The sequence below is a fragment of the Orcinus orca genome, chromosome 15 (assembly GCF_937001465.1).
Source record: "Orcinus orca chromosome 15, mOrcOrc1.1, whole genome shotgun sequence".
In the NCBI taxonomy this organism is placed as follows: domain Eukaryota; kingdom Metazoa; phylum Chordata; class Mammalia; order Artiodactyla; family Delphinidae; genus Orcinus; species Orcinus orca.
The window spans coordinates 83,729,638-83,746,380 of NC_064573.1; the positions used below are offsets into that span (position 1 = coordinate 83,729,638).

At 60.4% G+C, this 16,743-nt stretch overlaps 1 protein-coding gene across 2 annotated transcripts; it reads left to right on the forward strand.

Moving 5' to 3' along the window:
- The first annotated feature begins 311 nt into the window (after window positions 1–311).
- On the forward strand, window positions 312–14,309 carry RFLNA (refilin A). Of its 2 annotated transcripts, XM_033440732.2 has the most exons (4): window positions 532–666; window positions 2,377–2,454; window positions 11,204–11,313; window positions 12,732–14,309. In XM_033440732.2, exons 3-4 carry the CDS (start codon window positions 11,240–11,242, stop codon window positions 13,063–13,065), a joined length of 408 nt encoding a protein of 135 aa, XP_033296623.1. In that variant the 5' UTR covers window positions 532–666; window positions 2,377–2,454; window positions 11,204–11,239; the 3' UTR covers window positions 13,066–14,309. The 2 variants fall into 2 exon arrangements, with proteins under 2 accessions (XP_033296622.1, XP_033296623.1); XM_033440731.2 differs by lacking the exon at window positions 2,377–2,454 and having other exon boundaries at window positions 312–666.
- The last annotated feature ends 2,434 nt before the right edge of the window (window positions 14,310–16,743 follow it).

The window sequence follows — 16,743 nt, forward strand, 5'->3', positions numbered from 1 at the left end:
GCCGGGAGGAGGCGCCTAGAAAAGGAGGCGCGGCCGGGAAGGTGCGGAGAGGGCCCGGCGGCGGCGTGCGCCTCGGGCTGGGCCGGGCGGCGGGTGGCGGAGCGCGAAGGCGAGGCCGGGCCCGGCGTGGCTGGAGCGCGGCCAGCAGCGGCGGGCGGGCGGGCGGCAGGCCCGGCGTGGCAGCGCGGAGGGGCAGCCGCCCCGAGCGCACAGAGCCGGGCGCCCGACCGCCGGCCCCTCCTGGGCGCGGCGCGCGCGCGCGCGGCCGGGGCGGCCGGGGAACCGGGGACTCGGGCGGGGGGGGTGCGGGTGGGCGCCGGGCCCGACGCACCGCCTCTCGGCTCTGCCCGCAGGTCCCCGGCGCGCAGCCCTCGCCCCGCCGCCGCCCGCCCCGGGCCCCGGAGCGCGGTGGAGGAGCCCCCCGAGGAGCCGGGGGCCCGCGCCCGGCGCCCCCCAGACATGGTGGGCCACCTGCATCTGCAGGGCATGGAGGAGAGCCTCAAGGAGAAGAGCCGGGAGGGCTTGCTGGACAGCCCTGACTCCGGGCTGCCCCCCAGCCCCAGCCCCAGCCCGCCCTTCTACTCCCTGGCGCCTGGCATCCTCGACGCTCGCGCGGGGGGCTCTGGCGCCTCCTCGGAGGCCCCCGGACCCGGCGAGGCCAAAGCGGTAAGCACGCGGCTTCGCGCAGAAACCGGGAACAGAGCCAGCCCCCCGGATGGGGTACTTCAGGAGCCGGGACTGGGTTCCCCCCGCCATCCCCCCAGCCAAGAAGGTGGCCAAGTGACAGCCACGCTCCGCAGGTGGGGATGGTCCAGCCTGACCCCTGCAGCCCTCTCCCTGGCTGTGGGCCTAAGGAGTGATCGTCTGTCTTACTGTCAGCAGTGAAAGAGCAGGGGTTGAGGACTGTCCGAAATCCTCCAAGAGGCTGGCTTCAGGCTAGGTGAGCTGGAGCCCCTGGCCGGAGCAGTGTACCCAGGTTCCCTGTTTACTCTTCCCCCTGTGCTGCCAACGTGAAAGACTTTTTCTTTTTTTTCTTTTTTTTTTAACCAAACGCAGACAGGAGCCCTTCCTTCCCGGGGTGTTGAGGTATGTTGACGTGGAGCTGAGGCGGTGCCTGGGGAAGGCTGGAACCCCAGGGCAGGAGACGCAAGAGTTTTCCCTCTTGTCAGACTTAGTGGGGCCCTCAGGTGGGCTCCGGGGGTCACCCAGCTTGGTGGCTGGGCTGAGACTGGGTTCCCCGCACCCCTTCCCTGGCAGGCGGGAGCCAGGCAGGCGGGATCGGGCGCCTTTGGACTTGAGGAAATGACAAGTTGAGATCCGGAGTCTGCTAACAATTCCAGTGGCATTTCCCTGTTCCGCGGCGCTCTGCACGCCTTCACGTTGTTTCTGCCGGGTGTCCTAGCACGACTGCAGCCCGGCGCCGCTTTCCTGGGGCCCCGGCAATGCCCACCTGGTACCTCACAGGGCAGTAAATGCTTCTCCCCAGTTGGAAATCCTCCCAGGAGCAGAAAGGAATGGTTCCCCTGCCTCCAGGCCTATTGATGGGAATGTCACTGGTGTCTCCCTTGCTCCTTGGTCCAGTGGGTCCCAAACTTGAGTGGGCTCGGGAATCTCTCAGAGATTTTTTTTTTTAAGTATTTATTTATTTGGCTGCATCAAGTCTTAGTTTCATCCTGCGGACTCTTAGTTGCAGCATCTGGGATCTAGTTCCCCGACCAGGGATCGAACCCAGGCCCCCTGCATTGGGAACGTGGAGTCTTAACCACTGGACCACCAGGGAAATCCCTCTCCTGGAGGTCTTTCAAGAATATCCATGCCCACCTCATACCTCCAGACAGTGTCATTTGATTGGTAGAGCCTGCCACCTGGACATCAGGATTTTTAAAACCTCCCCGGGTTATCCTCATGTGCAGCAAAGTTTGGGAACCGCTGGCTTAGACCAAAATCATGCGTTGAATTTGAACTTTGGTCTCTCTTTTGGGGGCTGGGGGTAGGAGAGGCGTTCTGGACTTCCAGGGATTGATAGATGTGACCCAGGCTGTTGGCAGTGAAATCGATCCCACTGTCTGAACGTACCAGCTTTCCTGAAAGAGTGTCTCAGACTTGGCACAGTTGAATGGAGGGGGTGGTATTTGAGCTCGCGCGTTGGGAATAAATCCCTGTGGTGTCCTACACAGTGGGCCTTGGAGAAAAGGGACCGGGAACCAGCCTTCCCCCTGATTCTTCGGATGACCCGGAATCCCCCTTATAGAAGGATTTTTGGAGGCCTTCCCTGCCGGCCAGGCCAGCCAGGGGCGGCCATAAGAACAGTGGGCCTGGCTTACTTGTCTTGGCTGTCCTAGTTGATTTTATTTTTTCCCCCTCCTTGCTAACTAGATGCCAGGTATGGAACTGAGCTGTCTCTGATCTTTCTAATTTGGCTTGAAGGCAAGACCTGGGGCTGTTTCCACACAGGTAATGACATCTGCATTTAGATAGCCTTCCCAGGTGCTGGGAGCCGTCCTAAACGCTTTACTTGCATCAACTCATTTCATTTTCACAGTAGTCCCAAGAAGTATGTAGGGGCTCTTATGACACCCATTTCCCAGAGGGGGAAGCTGAGGCACAGAGGTTAGCGACTTGCCTAAACTGATAAGTGGCGGTGCTGGGTTAGAACCCAGGGAATTGGGCTCCGGAGTCTCTACCCTTGAACCTTGCATTATCCTACCTTTCACTGTGCAGCTAATTAACTACCTGTGTTTTGTTGTTGTTGTTTTGTTTTGATTTTTTTAAAAAAACAAAATACCTCTGAACCTACAGGATTTGGAAATGCTGCTTTTAATAAAAAGAGAGGGAATGGTTGCCACAGGGAAGCCTCTTCTCAGCCCTGGGGCCTGCAGCTGGGGCCCCGGGCACCTAAGTTATTGTCACACTGGCCGCCTCCATCCCCCCCAACCCCCGCCCCCCGCAGGTTAACTCCTGTTAAATGTTGCTAATCCTGCCTGCCGGCGACTCACTGACAATGCTTTCCAGGCGCAGATGTAGGCAAAATTTCAGCCGCTCTCCTGCGTCTCGGAGTTGGTGGTTTCAGGTGGGCTCTCCTGCGTCTTGGCGTTGGTGGTTCCAGGTGGCCGCAAGCAGGGCCGCTTTGCTCTGGCAGCCCCTTGGTGGCACCTGTCAGACCATGTGGGCCTGGGGTTCAGCCTGGGGTAGGCATCTTTGTTCTGACACCCAGTTTCCAGCACTGCCTTCCTGGTCGACACTGGTGGCGCACACCCCAGCCAGGGGGATGAGCTGCAGTTCTGTCCCCAGCCCCCTGGCCACTGAGGTCCTCGCTAGCTTGTCACCGTATTTATTATGCTGCAAGTGCATGTTAAACTTGCTCACCCTCTAGAAAGAGGCTCCATTTCCCCCCACTTTGTTTTAATAAGCTGGACTTAACTTCTGGGCAGTACCCCGTGGATGTAGGGTAACTGGCTGGCTGTGACATTGCCCCCCAAGATGTAAAAGGCACTGGGGAGTAGGCTGGGTATAAATGAATCCCTCAACCCCACCCTAACTTGATCATAGGTTTTCTTCTGGCCCACTCTGTGGACCAACGATGGTACCGTTCCTGGTAATTCCCAAACCAAAGGAAGATCTAGGAATCGGTCATTCGTCCCACCGGTACTTATTGAGCACCTACTATATGCCATGTGCTGTTTTGGGCCGTGGGTGACTTAGTGGTGAACAAGGTGTTCAAGGTCCCTGCCCTCGTGGAACTGGCATTCTAGTAGGAGAGACAGTCACCAACTTAAACATGTGATAAAACACCGGGTGGATTGTTAAGTGCCCGTAAGACGAAGAGCTGGGTTCAGGTAGAGCTCCTTTAGACTGGATGGTCAGGGAAGTGACATTTAATGGAAACCAGAAAACATGAGAGAGTGGCCTTTATGGTCATAGGGCTGAAATGTGTGTCAGTCCAAGGGAATGGCAAGTGCAAAGGTCCTGAGGCGTGGTTGAGTTGCAGCCGTGAGGCTGGTGGAGGGCGGTGCAGGGACTTGTAGGCTAAGCTGAGGCCAGAAAGTAAAATTCCATTTGGTCTTTCCAAAATGTACTTGTGACTGTTTTATTTTTATTTTTTAAAAAGGCCTCATGAGCTCCCAGACCCTCCAAATTAGAAACGCAAATCAGAGACTTGACTGAGAAGTGCCTTGCAGAACAGGCTCTGCGGAGGGCTTGTCTGCCTGCAGGGCCCTGGTCGCCTGCAGGACACCGGGCCAGCCAAGGCCACCTGCCGGGCCAGCCAGGGTTCGCCTGTCAGCTGCATTCATCCCACAAATATTTAAGCCAGGCCTGGCGAGGGATACAGCTGTGAACAGGACAGCCGCTGTCTGTGTCACCTTTGAGCTCTCGGGGCCTGGACCTCCGGCTCCAGATTGAGGGAACACCCCATGTCCTTCCTGCCCCCCTCCCCGTCCTGCCTGGCGGAGCTGTGGGGAGAGGTCGTGCTGCCAGGAAGGATGAGCGCGTGTGTGTGGCAGATACCCATCTCCCCAGGTTAACATGGCCAGTTCAGGGAACTAGCCCTGTCCCCTCTTACCACCCTCAGGGAGAGCACAGATGGCGTTTGGGATCGCAAGTCATCTTCTCTGGGGTGAACAGCCACCACTGGGGTGGGTGAGATGAGGACAGATCACCCATCTGTGGCCGATGAGGGGCTCGGCCCTCCGTGGAGTGGTGACTGGAGGTGACAATCTGAGCTGTTACCCCCTCAGATGTGGATATGGGTTCCCTAGCAGCCAGTGGCCTGGGCCCCCTCGTGCGTTGCCCCGTCACCCCCCTCTGGTCTCCTGGGGTTTGCTTACACGTCGAGTGTATGTCCGAGGGGCACACTGGGGACTTTCCCTAAGGACGAGGTGCTGGTTCCCCGGACCCAGATTCCGAGGGAAGCCCTTGGGGCCGGAACCAGGTAGAATTGGTGGTGGGGAGTGGGCTGTCTTTGCCCATCCTCGAAAATCTCCCGGGGCTGCCCAGCCCTTGGAAGTCTTTGTCACTGCCAACTCTTAGGATCTCGGCTGTCACCACCCCTGCCCCCAACCCAGGACACCTGGATTTTCCCATTTCTCTGTTTCTGGTCTATGATGGTGAAACCAAGGGTGAGGGCAGAGAGGGGAGGGAGTTAGGAATTTAGGGAGTTAGTGCCCGGCATTAGGAAGGATGGCAGCACAGGTGGATGGACAAATGGATAGATGGATGGATGGATGGGCAGATGGAAGGATGGACAGATGAACGCATACATGGACAGAAGGATGGATGGGTGGATGGATGGACAAATGGATGGATAAATGGACCGATGGATGAATGGATGGATGGATGGACACACGGATGGATGGATGGATGGATGGATGGACAGGTGAACTGAGGAGACAGGGGTCAGCCCCCATGGCCCCCTTGCAGGCTCACGATGTGTCCCTGACCAGCGAAGGTGCCTATGAGCAAGCTGAGGTGCAAGAGAACCAGGTGTGTCAGGCCACGGAGGGAGGAGCCTGTTGGCGGAAAGGAAGGCCATGAGGGGCCAGAAACCCTGGCGCCTCCTTTCAGCCCCCGTCCGCTTAACCCTGGATGAAGTGGCCTCCAGCGGGAACTCAGCAGCGTCCCTGGCAGCCTCGCGTCTCTGTGAAAGGCTCATCCGAGTGAGAAGTTCTGCCTGTAGCTTCAGACACACTAACGCCCGTGCCCTGCCGGGCGCTCTGGGGGCGAGGGAGTGGACAGGAGCCACCTTCCTGGGAAGATGCCACTAGGCGGGGACTGACAGGGACTCTCCTTGGGGTGGGCGTGGTCTGTCCTTTGTGCCCTTGGGACTCCTGGCCTCCCTGCTGTGGGGCGGGGGAAACAGATAAGGTCCAAAGAGGCCTGAGGTCTGAGATCCGGGTGTTCCCTCCGAAGGCTCTAGGGGAGAATCCATCCCTGTGTCCGTCCCAACTTCTGGTGGTGGCCGGCCATCCTCGGCGTGCCTTACCTTGGAGATGCACCCCTCCATCTCTCCCTCCGTTCCCCCATGGCCTTCTTCCCTCTGTGTGTCCCGTGTCCAAAGTTCCCTCTTTGTATAAGGTCACCAGCCATGTTGAATTAGGGCCCGCCCCCGTCCAGTGGGACCGCATCTTAACTTGATCACATGTGCAAAGACCCTGTTTCCAAAGAGGGTCACATTCACAGGTCCTGGGGATTAGGACACGAACATATCTTTGTGGAGGCCACAAACCAACCCACCACCATCCTGCTGGCTTGGGTCCGTCGGGCCCCCAAGGGCATCTTGGGGAGCCGGCCGGTCCCTGAGCCCTGCCTCCGGCCTGTGATGTATGGGGTTTGCTCAGTTTCACTGCTCTGAGTGCCAGACCCCACGCCTGCGCCGTTTGGGGTCTCCTGGGCTCCCCGAGCCTGGCCCCCTCACCGCCACTGTCGTGCCGTGTTGTGCAACGAGCCTTTTGGAGTCCCTCCCCTCACCCCAGGATTTGCCACCAATACCCGAAGCCTTTCATAAAAAAGACAAGAATTCTTGGGGCTTAAATGTCCCTCCTTGATCACTTTCCTCACGGGTGCAGGTCAGCGTCCCCTTAGCCCAGCATGGGAGCTTTTGGTCTCAAATCCCAAACACGCCGAAGATCTTCAGTGTAATTCCAATCGTGGTTGAAGCCATCCCCCGCCAGGGAGGCCAGTGGCCTGAGAAAGGCTGTCTCGGCCCTTACAAAGGTTCCCTGTGGCTTTGGTGAGGACGCCCCTCTCCCATGTCAGTGTGGGGTCTCCCCGGACCCTTCCTCCTGCCACTTACCCTCCGCTGATGGGGACTTGATGCTCCCTAAGCGGAAGGTTCTGTGGGTCACACGTGGTCTTCAGCCACGTCCCGTGCGGTGGCAGGTGGGGGACCGCCGTGTGTCACACCGCTGCGCCATCCCTACCTGTCACTGCCAGCCAGGCCCGGATCCCCGGTGGGGCTGGGCTGTCACCGCGCGGCACGGAGCTCTCACGACGGAGGACTTATCTTTCTTTGCCGTCCTGTGGGCCGTGCCCTGTACCACAGCCAGGAAGGGGGAGCTCTCCAGACGCCGGGGTGTATTTTTACTTCCAGGCGTGGAGTATGTATCCTCACCCGGCAGCTCCAGGGAAGGCGTGTGAATCACTGGGCGAGGCGGTGGGGTGGGGGGGCATGGTAGGCGGAGGGCAGCCCGCTGTTCTCTGGGTCCCACTCTCTCAGAAGCACTCCCTGGTCCCTACACACACACCCTGCCTGCCCAGGAGACCAGGGAGCCAGACCAGCCCCCTCCCCAGGCTAGAACAGGGCTCTCCCGGTCCCTAGAAGGAGCTGGGGGCTGGAGGCTGGCCCAGCTGTGTCGCCATCCCAGGGTGGGCGTGTGTGGCGTCTGGGAGTCTGGGGTCCGGCTTTCAGCTCTCAGCTTCCCCGTGCCTTCCCCTGCCCCTGCAGCCCAGGGCTGCGAGGGGACCCAAGGACACCGGCCAGCTCGCGACCGGGCATCAGCCTCCTCGTACAGACGAGCAAACTGAGGCACTGTGCGCAGGTGGCCGGCACAGGTGGGTTTCTCGACGGGTCCTCTTCAGAGGGAAGCAAGCACCAGGGCCTTTGGGGAAACGAGCTGGGATGTGGCTGCCCCAGGGTTGGGGGGCGGTGAGGGGAGCAGGGCACCTGGGAGCTTTCTTTGCTCCAGGTGGCCCAGGCCAGGCCATCAGGTGCAGCGGCAGCAGCAGGGGGTCCCCTGGGCGCTGGAGCCCAAGCCCCGTCCTCAGCCCGCCTCCCACGCCGGCGGCTCCGATGGGAATGTGAGTCCAGCGTGGCTGGAGGGCTGCCCTTGCAGGGCCAGCGGTGTGCCTTCCTGGCCGGCTCCCGGGGCTGGCCGGGCTCCGCGCGCAGCGCTGCCATGTTGATGTTAAAACACCGCTGCAGCTGCAAGACTCGGCTCTGAGCTTCCGGAGCCCGGCGGCTGCGGACGCCGGAACTGCCACTGGTCCCTGGAGCCCTGCGGGGGCAGCCTCAGGCCTCGGCAACGACTGCCTGAGCTGTCTCGTCGCCCCCGGGGCCCCTGGACGCCAGCCTGCGTCTGGATTTTCAGAGGCTTCCTCTCTCTCTTTCTCGTATCGTGTTCCCAGGTGGGGCAGATTTTAGCTGTTTTCCACCAGGGCCCTTTGGAAAACGGTGCCCAGAGCTCCAGCTTCCTGGCCTAGTCTGTGAGGTCGGCCTTGTCCCCTCTGCTGGCAGCCAGTGTGGGGAGTGAGATCCGGCCAGAATGGGGCCCCACATGTGCACCGGGGCCGCGCCAGGAGGCTCAGGGGCACCCAAGAGGGATGGTGGTACCCAGCTCTGCACGGGAGGCTTTGCCTCCCAAGGAAGCCCTCCCTGCCCATGAGCTTGGGAACTGTTCTTTCTTGGGGGTGGGGTGGGGGGATGGAGACCAGTAGCAGGCTGCCCCTCCCTCCCTCCGGCCCTTCCACCTAGAGACACCTCCCAAAACCTTAGCACCCATGTCCATAGCCCCTCACACGCCTGCCTCACCCTCTCTCCTCTTCGGTGTCCACAAGAAGAGCCCTGGGAGGCACTGTGCCTCATCCGACTCACACAGGGCCTGGCACACAGTAGGTGTTTGGCGCACAGTAGGTGCTCAGCAAACCCCTGCACACGTTTGGGGAAGCGCCATACTTCACGCTTCGGATAGTCTCGCGGGGAGAGAGTATGATTTTTACGAGCATCAAATCATGGAGTTTTACAGCTGAGGCCGGTGCTGATTTCACAGAGCCACAGAGGATGCCAGAAGTGCCTATATCTTGTCACTGTTTTATTTTTTTTTTAACTTATATATTTTTAAATTTTTGGCCACACCGCGCGGCTCTTGGCATCTTAGTTCCCCAACCAGGGATTGAGCTCGGGCCATGGCAGTGACAGTGTGGAGTCCTAACCACTGGACCGCCTGGGAATTCCCATCACTATTTTATTTTTAAATTTAAAGCGCCTGAATGATGTGCACTTGCTTCTGAAAGGTAGGAGCAGGGTTGTCTCAATCTCCTGAGAGGACCCCCCCCCCCCCGCACCAGCCACCACCCCTCGAGCCTTTGTGATAAGCACGCAGAATACAAGCCTTTTCTCCGTATTCCGAGACTTTTATACAAGACTTTACGTGGCGCTTGCCCCGTGCCGGGCACTGTCCCACACATTCACACACTTTGAATCATTGTCATGACTGCGGCCTGGGAGGCGGGTGCTCCTGTGGCCCCACTTCGGGGCCCAGGAGGCTGCAGCCCCGAGAGGGGAGTTGTTTGCTGGGTCCCATGGTGTATTAGCTTCCTGTCGCTGCTCTAACAAATGACCCCACGCATAGTGGTTAAAACAACACAGATTTAATATCTTACAGTTCCAAAGGTTAGAAACCTACAACAGCTTTCACGGGCTAAGAGCAAGGATTTTGGATGCTCTAGGGGAGAATTCTCGCCTTTCCCGCCTTCTAGAGGCTGTCCACAGTCTTTGGCTCCTGGCCCCGTCCACCCTTAAGGCAGCAGCATAATGTCCTCAATTTCTTTCTGACTCTGACCCCCCTGCCTCCCTCTTTCACTTATAAGGACCCCTTGTGAAGACATTGGGGGACCACTGGACACTCCAGGACAGCCTCCCCATCTCAAGATCCTTAACCACATGTGCAAAGTCCCTTTTGCCCTGTAAGGTCACGCGCTCCCAGGTTCTGGGGATTAGGACATGCACACTTTGGGGGTCATTATTCCACCTGCTGTGCCCAGCAAGGGAGAGATGGGACAGCTTGACGACAGCTGCTGGGGGCCTATGGAGAACCCCCTCTTTCTCCAAGTCTTAGATCTTTTCTTCCTGTGGTCCTTCCTCGGCCCCTGTTCTGGGGACGCTGTGATCAGCTGAGGAGGGGGCTGCGGTGACCATGTCCATAGGCTGAGAGCGGATTTGAAGACAGGTGTGGGCCTGGCCCAAGGGCTCACAGGACGGCGGGGAGAGGTGGAAGGGGAGCAGGGCGCTGCTTTGCACGTGTGAGGTCCTGCCCTTGGACACCATGGGGTCTGCGAGGTGCCAGGCCCTGGGGCCAGAGAGGTCATCAGGTCCTGAATCTTAAGGAGCTCATGGTCTGGGGGCGACACACAAAGGGGTCGTAGCAATGGAGACCAGCAGGTGGGAGCTCCAGGAACCCCTCAGAGGATGTTGGGGGAAGACAAGGGAGCTGGTGCCTGAGTTGTCACCCTGGACGGACCAAGTGAGAAGAAAAGGGAAGGACGTTCCTAGTACAGGGAACAGCATAAACCAAGGCACAGAGGCAGCCTGGGCCGTGGCCAAGGCGAGTGAAAGATATATGGGCAGAGGCCTGTGTGGGAAGCGCCCTGATCCTGTGTGTGAGGGCAAGCTTGCTCCGAGCAGGAGGTGACAGGACAGGTCTTGGGGCTGCAGCACCCGTCCCGTGGACCCGAGAGGCAGCCGGGGAACATGGGTGAGGGCGCAGACTCTGGAGCCAGACCGCCAGGGTTCCAACCCCAGCTCTGCCTCTTCCTAGCTGTGTGGCCTCAGGCAAGTTACTTAGCCACCCTGGGCCTCAGTTTCAGCATCTATAAAATGGGGATGCTAGTAACAGCTCCCTCCCATGATCGAATGTATGGATACGTGGAGAGCTCAGAGCAACGACCGGTGCGGTTAGCGCTCAAAAAGCATAGCTGCTGTGATCTCTCCTCGTCCAGGCGAGGACAGGGGAAGCCTGTGCAGGAGCTGAAGGAGGGGCCCGCAGCCACGCACCAAGAAGCGCGGGGAACTCTTCCCTCAACGAGCACGGTCTTCAGTCCCTCGCAGAGCTCCTACCTGACGTGTCACCCAGGGGCGCAGCTTAGGCTCAGGGGCTCCCTGAGAGGGGTCCCAGTTCTACAGGGCTCTGAGCCTGGCTCCTGGGGCTCGGGTGGGCTGGGCGTTGTAGAAAGAGGCCGTTACCACGTCCCCTTATTGAGATGCCCAGGAAGTGAGGGGCAGGCCGGTGGCTGGGTGGGGAGCCGTGGGCATCAGAGCGCTTGGATTCCACAGAGGGACGCTGGGGTGGGCTTCCCGATGGACCCCGCAAAGCAGGCTTCCAGAAAACCAGGACTCGAGTGGTGTGGGGCAACCCTTGTGCCTGGCGGGGAGCTGAGGTTGCAGTGCCAAAGGGCTGCTCACGTGACCCTGTGTCCCTGGCTCTCCCCACAGCCCCTCCCCCTCCCCCCGAGCACCCCGGCGCGAGAGATGAGGCCCCGGATGCTGCCGGTGTTCTTTGGGGAGAGCATTGAGGTGAACCCAGAACCCACGCCCGAGATCCGGTGAGTGGGGCAGCTGGGCCGGGTGGGGCGGGGTGGCCAGGCTGGGGCGCTCAGCAGGCTCCCCTCCCTCTAGGCAGCCCCTCCGCGTGCTGCTCCCCGAGGAGGCATAGCCGTGATTTGAAGAGACTCTATCCCCGGGTGGCCTTCCCTGCCACCTCTCCAGCCCTTCCCGGCCCACATGCAACCATTTCCACACTGACCTTCACCCCCAACCTGGCTGGGTTTTATTTTGAATTTGCCCCTTTTCCCCCCGGGGAGCCATTGCCCTGAATGTGTATTAGGTGCCCTCCCACGTGTAGGACGTCTCAGGTGGCACCTGCACTTCTGAGTTCAGGCCACCGCACCGGGAGCTTTCCCCCAGCCATCTGCCCTCCTCGGAGGGCTTCTGGGGATCGGGCTTCCAGAAGGTGGAGTCTAGGGTCCATGGGTCTCACCCGCGTATCCCTGGGACGCTCAGGATGGATTTGTCCACGTCGCCCCGGCCTGCCCAGGGGTGTGGGACCCACTACCTCCTCCCGCTTCACCTTTGGATAGGGTCCCAGGAGACAAACAGGTCCCCTTTAAAAGTTTTTCTTCCCAAAGAGCTCTCCTTTTTAGTTTTTATTACAGAGGCCCCAGCCAGGGTGGATGCGAGCTGCCTGGGCTCTAGGGACCCCTGCCTCCCTTCCCACGCGGGTCACCTGTGGGGTGCAGCAGGGAGGGAGACAGGTGAAGTCCCCACGCCCCTCCCCGGAGCTTTTCCTTCCAGTGTGATGATCTGGGAGCAGAGCTGGGGGCACTGACCAGTTGGTCCCTCGTAAGGAGGGTCACTCACCTAGAGGTGCTGAGGCTACCTGGGGGGAAACTTATTTTGATAACATTTCAAACTTAAGGAAAGTTGCAGGAAGAGTACAGGGAACCCCCGTTAGACAGATTTATTGCCTCTTTCCATTGGCTTGAATATCTGCTGACTGTCTCGTTCTACGTAAACGAAACTTTCTTCTGACCCGTTTAAGAGGATGTTAGTGACACCGTGACCCTGAACCTCTAAGTAACTCCGGCTGGTGTCCTTCCTAAGGACAGTGACATCCTCTCACATAATGACAGTGCACTTGCCAAAACTGGGCCAGCTAAAGCTGAAACACGGCCACTGCCTGGTCCGGTCCCGCCCACTGTCCCCAAATGTCCTTTTATGGCCTATTTTTATCCCAGTTCAGGATCCCGCCAGCGTCACATGCGGCATTTAACTGTCCCGTCTCTCGAGTTTCCTCCCAGCCAGCCGGGTCCCTCAGCCCTTCCTTGCCCTTCTGACCTGGGCATTTCGGAAGAGCCCAGCCCGTTCCGTGTTCGCACTGCCCCCCCCCCACCCCGACCACGCGGGACGGTGACCTGGCTGCCGCATCCGGGGCTCACCCCCGTGCTCCCGCCCTCCCCCGCAGCTGCAATTCCGAGGTCAAGTACGCCTCGGAGAAGCACTTCCGGGACAAGGTCTTCTACGCGCCGGTGCCCACGGTCACGGCCTACAGCGAGACGATCGTGGCCGCGCCTAACTGCACGTGGCGCAGCTACCGCAGCCAGCTGACCCTGGAGCCGCGGCCGCGCGCCCTGCGCTTCCGCAGCACCACCATCATCTTCCCCAAGCGCGCCCGCAGCTCCTTCCGCACCACCCTGCACCTCAGCCTGGGCCGGCCCCGCCGCTGGTTCACGGCCAGCGTGCAGCTGCAGCTGTGCCCGCGCCCCGGGCCCGGCCTGCTGGGCCCCGCGCCGCTCTGACCGGCAGCCCGGCCCCCGCGGCGGCCGGAGCACGGGCTCCACGATCGGGAGGGACCCCGGGCTGTGTCTTGCCCGCGCCGCAGCCGCTTTCTCAGCACCTACCCAGTGAGGCAGCGTGGGCCTGGCTTTCCCGAGGAGCCCGGGGCGGGGGCAGGTGGGTAGGCGGTGCTCGCCCCGACGGCCTGGGAGTGAAGAAGGTGTGTGGGCCCTGGCTGCCCTTGAAGCGGTGGACACCCCGAACGCTGGCAGGACTGAGGCGTCCGGCCCGGCCTTGGCCGGGGGGCCCCCCACCAACCCCGGCTCCCAGGCCACGTGGGAGGGAAGAGGGGTGCCGTCTAGACACCCGCCGCCCCTGGAGAGAGCTGTTTCCAGAGCAGGCCTTTAACGTGTGTGCAGCTGGACGCCCAGAGCCATAGCCCAGCAACCTCTGGTGGACGGTGAGCCGGGAGGCTGGGCGAAAGCCGGCAACGCTGCTGGGGCTGGTTGTGGGTTGTGTGTGGGGAGTGGCCTGGAGGAGCCCTGCCCGCGCTGTCCCAGTGCCCGTGCCCCAGTGCGGAGGATGGAGGGCATAGCCCGTCAGCACCGAGGCCTTTGAGCTCTGTGTCCGGAGCCTCACCCGCAGGGCATCCTGCTAACCTCTGTCCCGACACCTTCAGGACCAGGACTCTGGACCGTCAGAGCCCTTGAGCCAGGTGCCAAGGGGAGGCGTCTAAGCCGTTGGAAATGACCACTGCCACCTGCCCGAGGCTCCTGGCCAGCTGTCAGCTTTCAGATTCCGTGGGGTCCAGCTGCCCTCGTTCGGGCCTCCCGTTCCTACAGTGATGACACTGCAGTGGCCAGTGCAGCAGGGTTCACCACACACGTGCAAGGTCAGGGGAGGAAGACGGGAGACCCTTGTGCTCCCTGGGAAGAGCCAGGATACATGGGTGCTGGGGCCACGGCCTGGGGCTGCCTGCCACCAATGCCCCAGAAGCCCCCAGCGTGGCCACGGAGATGCCTTCAGACCTGATTGGACCCAGCAGGTGGAGGCTGCCCCGCCGCTCCTCTGGCATCCCCCCAAGACGAGGCTTTAGCTCCCTCGCTGTGGGGAGGGGCGGCTCGGAGCTAGCGTTCAGGAGAGGCGAAGTGACTGATATATTTTTATATATCTACAGACTGTGCATGTTCTCGCCACAGAGACGCTTTCTGATTAACAAAGAAATAACTTAAGAATCGATTATCTTAATAAAATGTGCAGACTCGAAGAGACTCCCTCTTCCATGTTTCTGAGACCCTCCGACCCCACCGTGGGTGGGACTGGTCTTCATAGGCCCATGGTCCCTCCCCACTACGCACAGGGGACAGGGAGACACTTGGAAGGCTCAGAGAGAGCCCTGTGCCCCTCACCCGATCGCTGTAGACAGCCTGAGTGCGCCAGCCCCACCCAGGAGCTGGGTAATAAATGCAGAGGCCCAGGGACTTGGGTCTGACTCCGGGGAGGGTCCCGGGAATCTGCATGTTTGATGCTCCTGTGCTTTGTACTTCGCACACCAGCCCTCGGCACCTGCAGACACCCAAAGCCAGATCTGTCCCCGGAGAAGGGCCTGGGCTGCCTCTGCAAAGCAGTGGCCTCGGCCTTGTCACACCCTCTGCGCATCTGGTCCACATCGTTGGAGGGGCCACTGGGGCCCCAGACAGTGAGGCGGACACTCGGTGCAGTGTCCTCGAGTGGGAGAGTGCTGGTGTCTTTGCAGGGGCTCCTGCCTCGATGGAGGACGATGTCTAACAGGGCGGGGCCAGAGTGAAAGCCAGGAGGGCAGGGCCAAAGGACAGGGTCATGTCACTGAAAGGAAGAACCTGGAGGCCTCGGCCACTCAGTACGGACAAGCGGGGTGCAGACACAGCCTTGGGAACTCCGAGAGCGCAGCCTGTGTAGAGAGGGGATTCTGTGCAGACACACACTGTGGGGCGCATCGCTGGCAGCAGGCAAATTCAGCTGCACGAGTTTGCTTTCCAGTCACAGCCCTGATTTCCCCACTTGGAAAGAAAAGTGGGTTGGGCTTCCTGACACGTGCAATTACGGTGCCAACGAATCCGGTGACCTTGGAGATGTCTCTGGGGTCCCTTCAAGAAACAACTTCTGAGGCGTGCAGTTAGCGGATGGCCTCTAACTAGAGCTTTCCAGCAGCTGTCAGGCTCCTCCCGGGCGCCCCGCCAATGGGAGTGCAGTGGGACGGGCCCAGCTGACCGAGGCTCAGTCCCTGCCAGGTCCTGCTTCCTGTCCCTTTTGTCTTTCGCAAGCGTCACCCTGACAGGCCTCATACCCTCCTGACTCCATCTCAGCATCTCCCTGAGGACCCGGGCCGCACGTGTCAAACAAGACCGTCTCCTTTGATCATGCAAACGGCTTCCGCCTGCCCTGATGACCTTGGAACTCCAGCCTGGGAGGAAGAGGACGTGGGGTGCAAGGGCTGCGGCCCGTCAGGCCCCCAAGTGCGCCCCGCTTTGCCTCTGAAGCAGCCGTCTGTCCTACGGGAACCCAGAGGACTTGGAGACCCGGCAGAAAGAGGCGCCAACTTCGTCTGGGTCCTGCCCCAGCCCTTGGGATTTCCACCCGCAAAACAGCGAGCCTGGAGGCCAGGGACCCCGCTGCCGGGCTTAGGCTGCTGCCTGCAGAGGGCCCTTCTGTCCTCTGCCCTTCCTCCACACTCCCCAGATCCAGATGCACTGGGCAACGGGGGCAGAGGTCACTCACTGAAGCCACCGGGAGGGGAAGACCAACACGGGCAGGCAGGGCACGATGGCTGGAGAAGAAGCCTGTCGCTTAACTTCTCTAAGCATCTGCAAGGCAGGCACATGGCCTTACCTGCCTGGCGGCTGGGACGGTGAGAATCCGTGCTGGTAAAGCTTGGGCTGCCATCGAATGAAGCTGGGACCCTGCTGGGGGCGGGTCAGGGCGTCCATCTCTCTCGAAGGGGCAGCAACACTTGCCAATGTCGAGGGCTGGCTCTGGCCCCAAACACCCATCCTGAGCCGCCTCGCGCAGCCTCTTCTGCTGTCGCCCCGGCCAGGCTCTGGGTTCACCTCTGGGGTCACACTCGCAGGCTTCCAAAGCTCGGCGGCCCCCGCCCCACAAACAGGTGCCCCGTCCGTCCGAGGTCTCGTCTCTCCTCCCCAGAGTAGCCTTGGTGAGAACAGACCACAGCCCTGGCGGCCGACACGTACACGGGGCGCTGCCTCTGTCTGCAGACCGCTTGGCCCTGCTGTCAGAATTTTCTGCATTTAATCTTCCCAGTGAGCCTGTGAGGTAGCTGGTGAGACATTCTGATGAGGAAGCGTGACCTGGCTGAACCCTGGAGGAGGTGGGCTGGAAGGACAGCCCGTCACGTGGCTGCCACAGCTAAACCCTCCCGGCTTCCTGGAGAAGCCATGAAAACACATGTGTCTCCTTTGAGGGCCCTCCTTGGCCTTCTAAAGGTGGAATGACCAGGGGGCCCTCCCACCAGCTGCCAGCGATCAAATCAGTTTATCCCCGTAAATATGCAAATTAAGATTCACTGTTGCCGGACCACCTGGAGTTTTTTTCTCTTCTCTCTCCTTTCCTCGCAAACCCATTCTTTCTTTCTTGCCTTGTCCCGCTGACTCCTGCACAGGTGAGTAAACTGTGTCTCTGTAGAGCTACACAGCCCATCTCTGGGG

Coding starts and splice junctions, on each gene's coding strand:
- RFLNA (XM_033440731.2), top strand. CDS start 460: ATGGTGGGCCACCTGCATCTGCAGGGCATGGAGGAGAGCCTCAAGGAG. Junction 667..11,203: donor GACCCGGCGAGGCCAAAGCG/GTAAGCACGCGG, acceptor CTCTCCCCACAG/CCCCTCCCCCTCCCCCCGAG. Junction 11,314..12,731: donor GAACCCACGCCCGAGATCCG/GTGAGTGGGGCA, acceptor CCTCCCCCGCAG/CTGCAATTCCGAGGTCAAGT.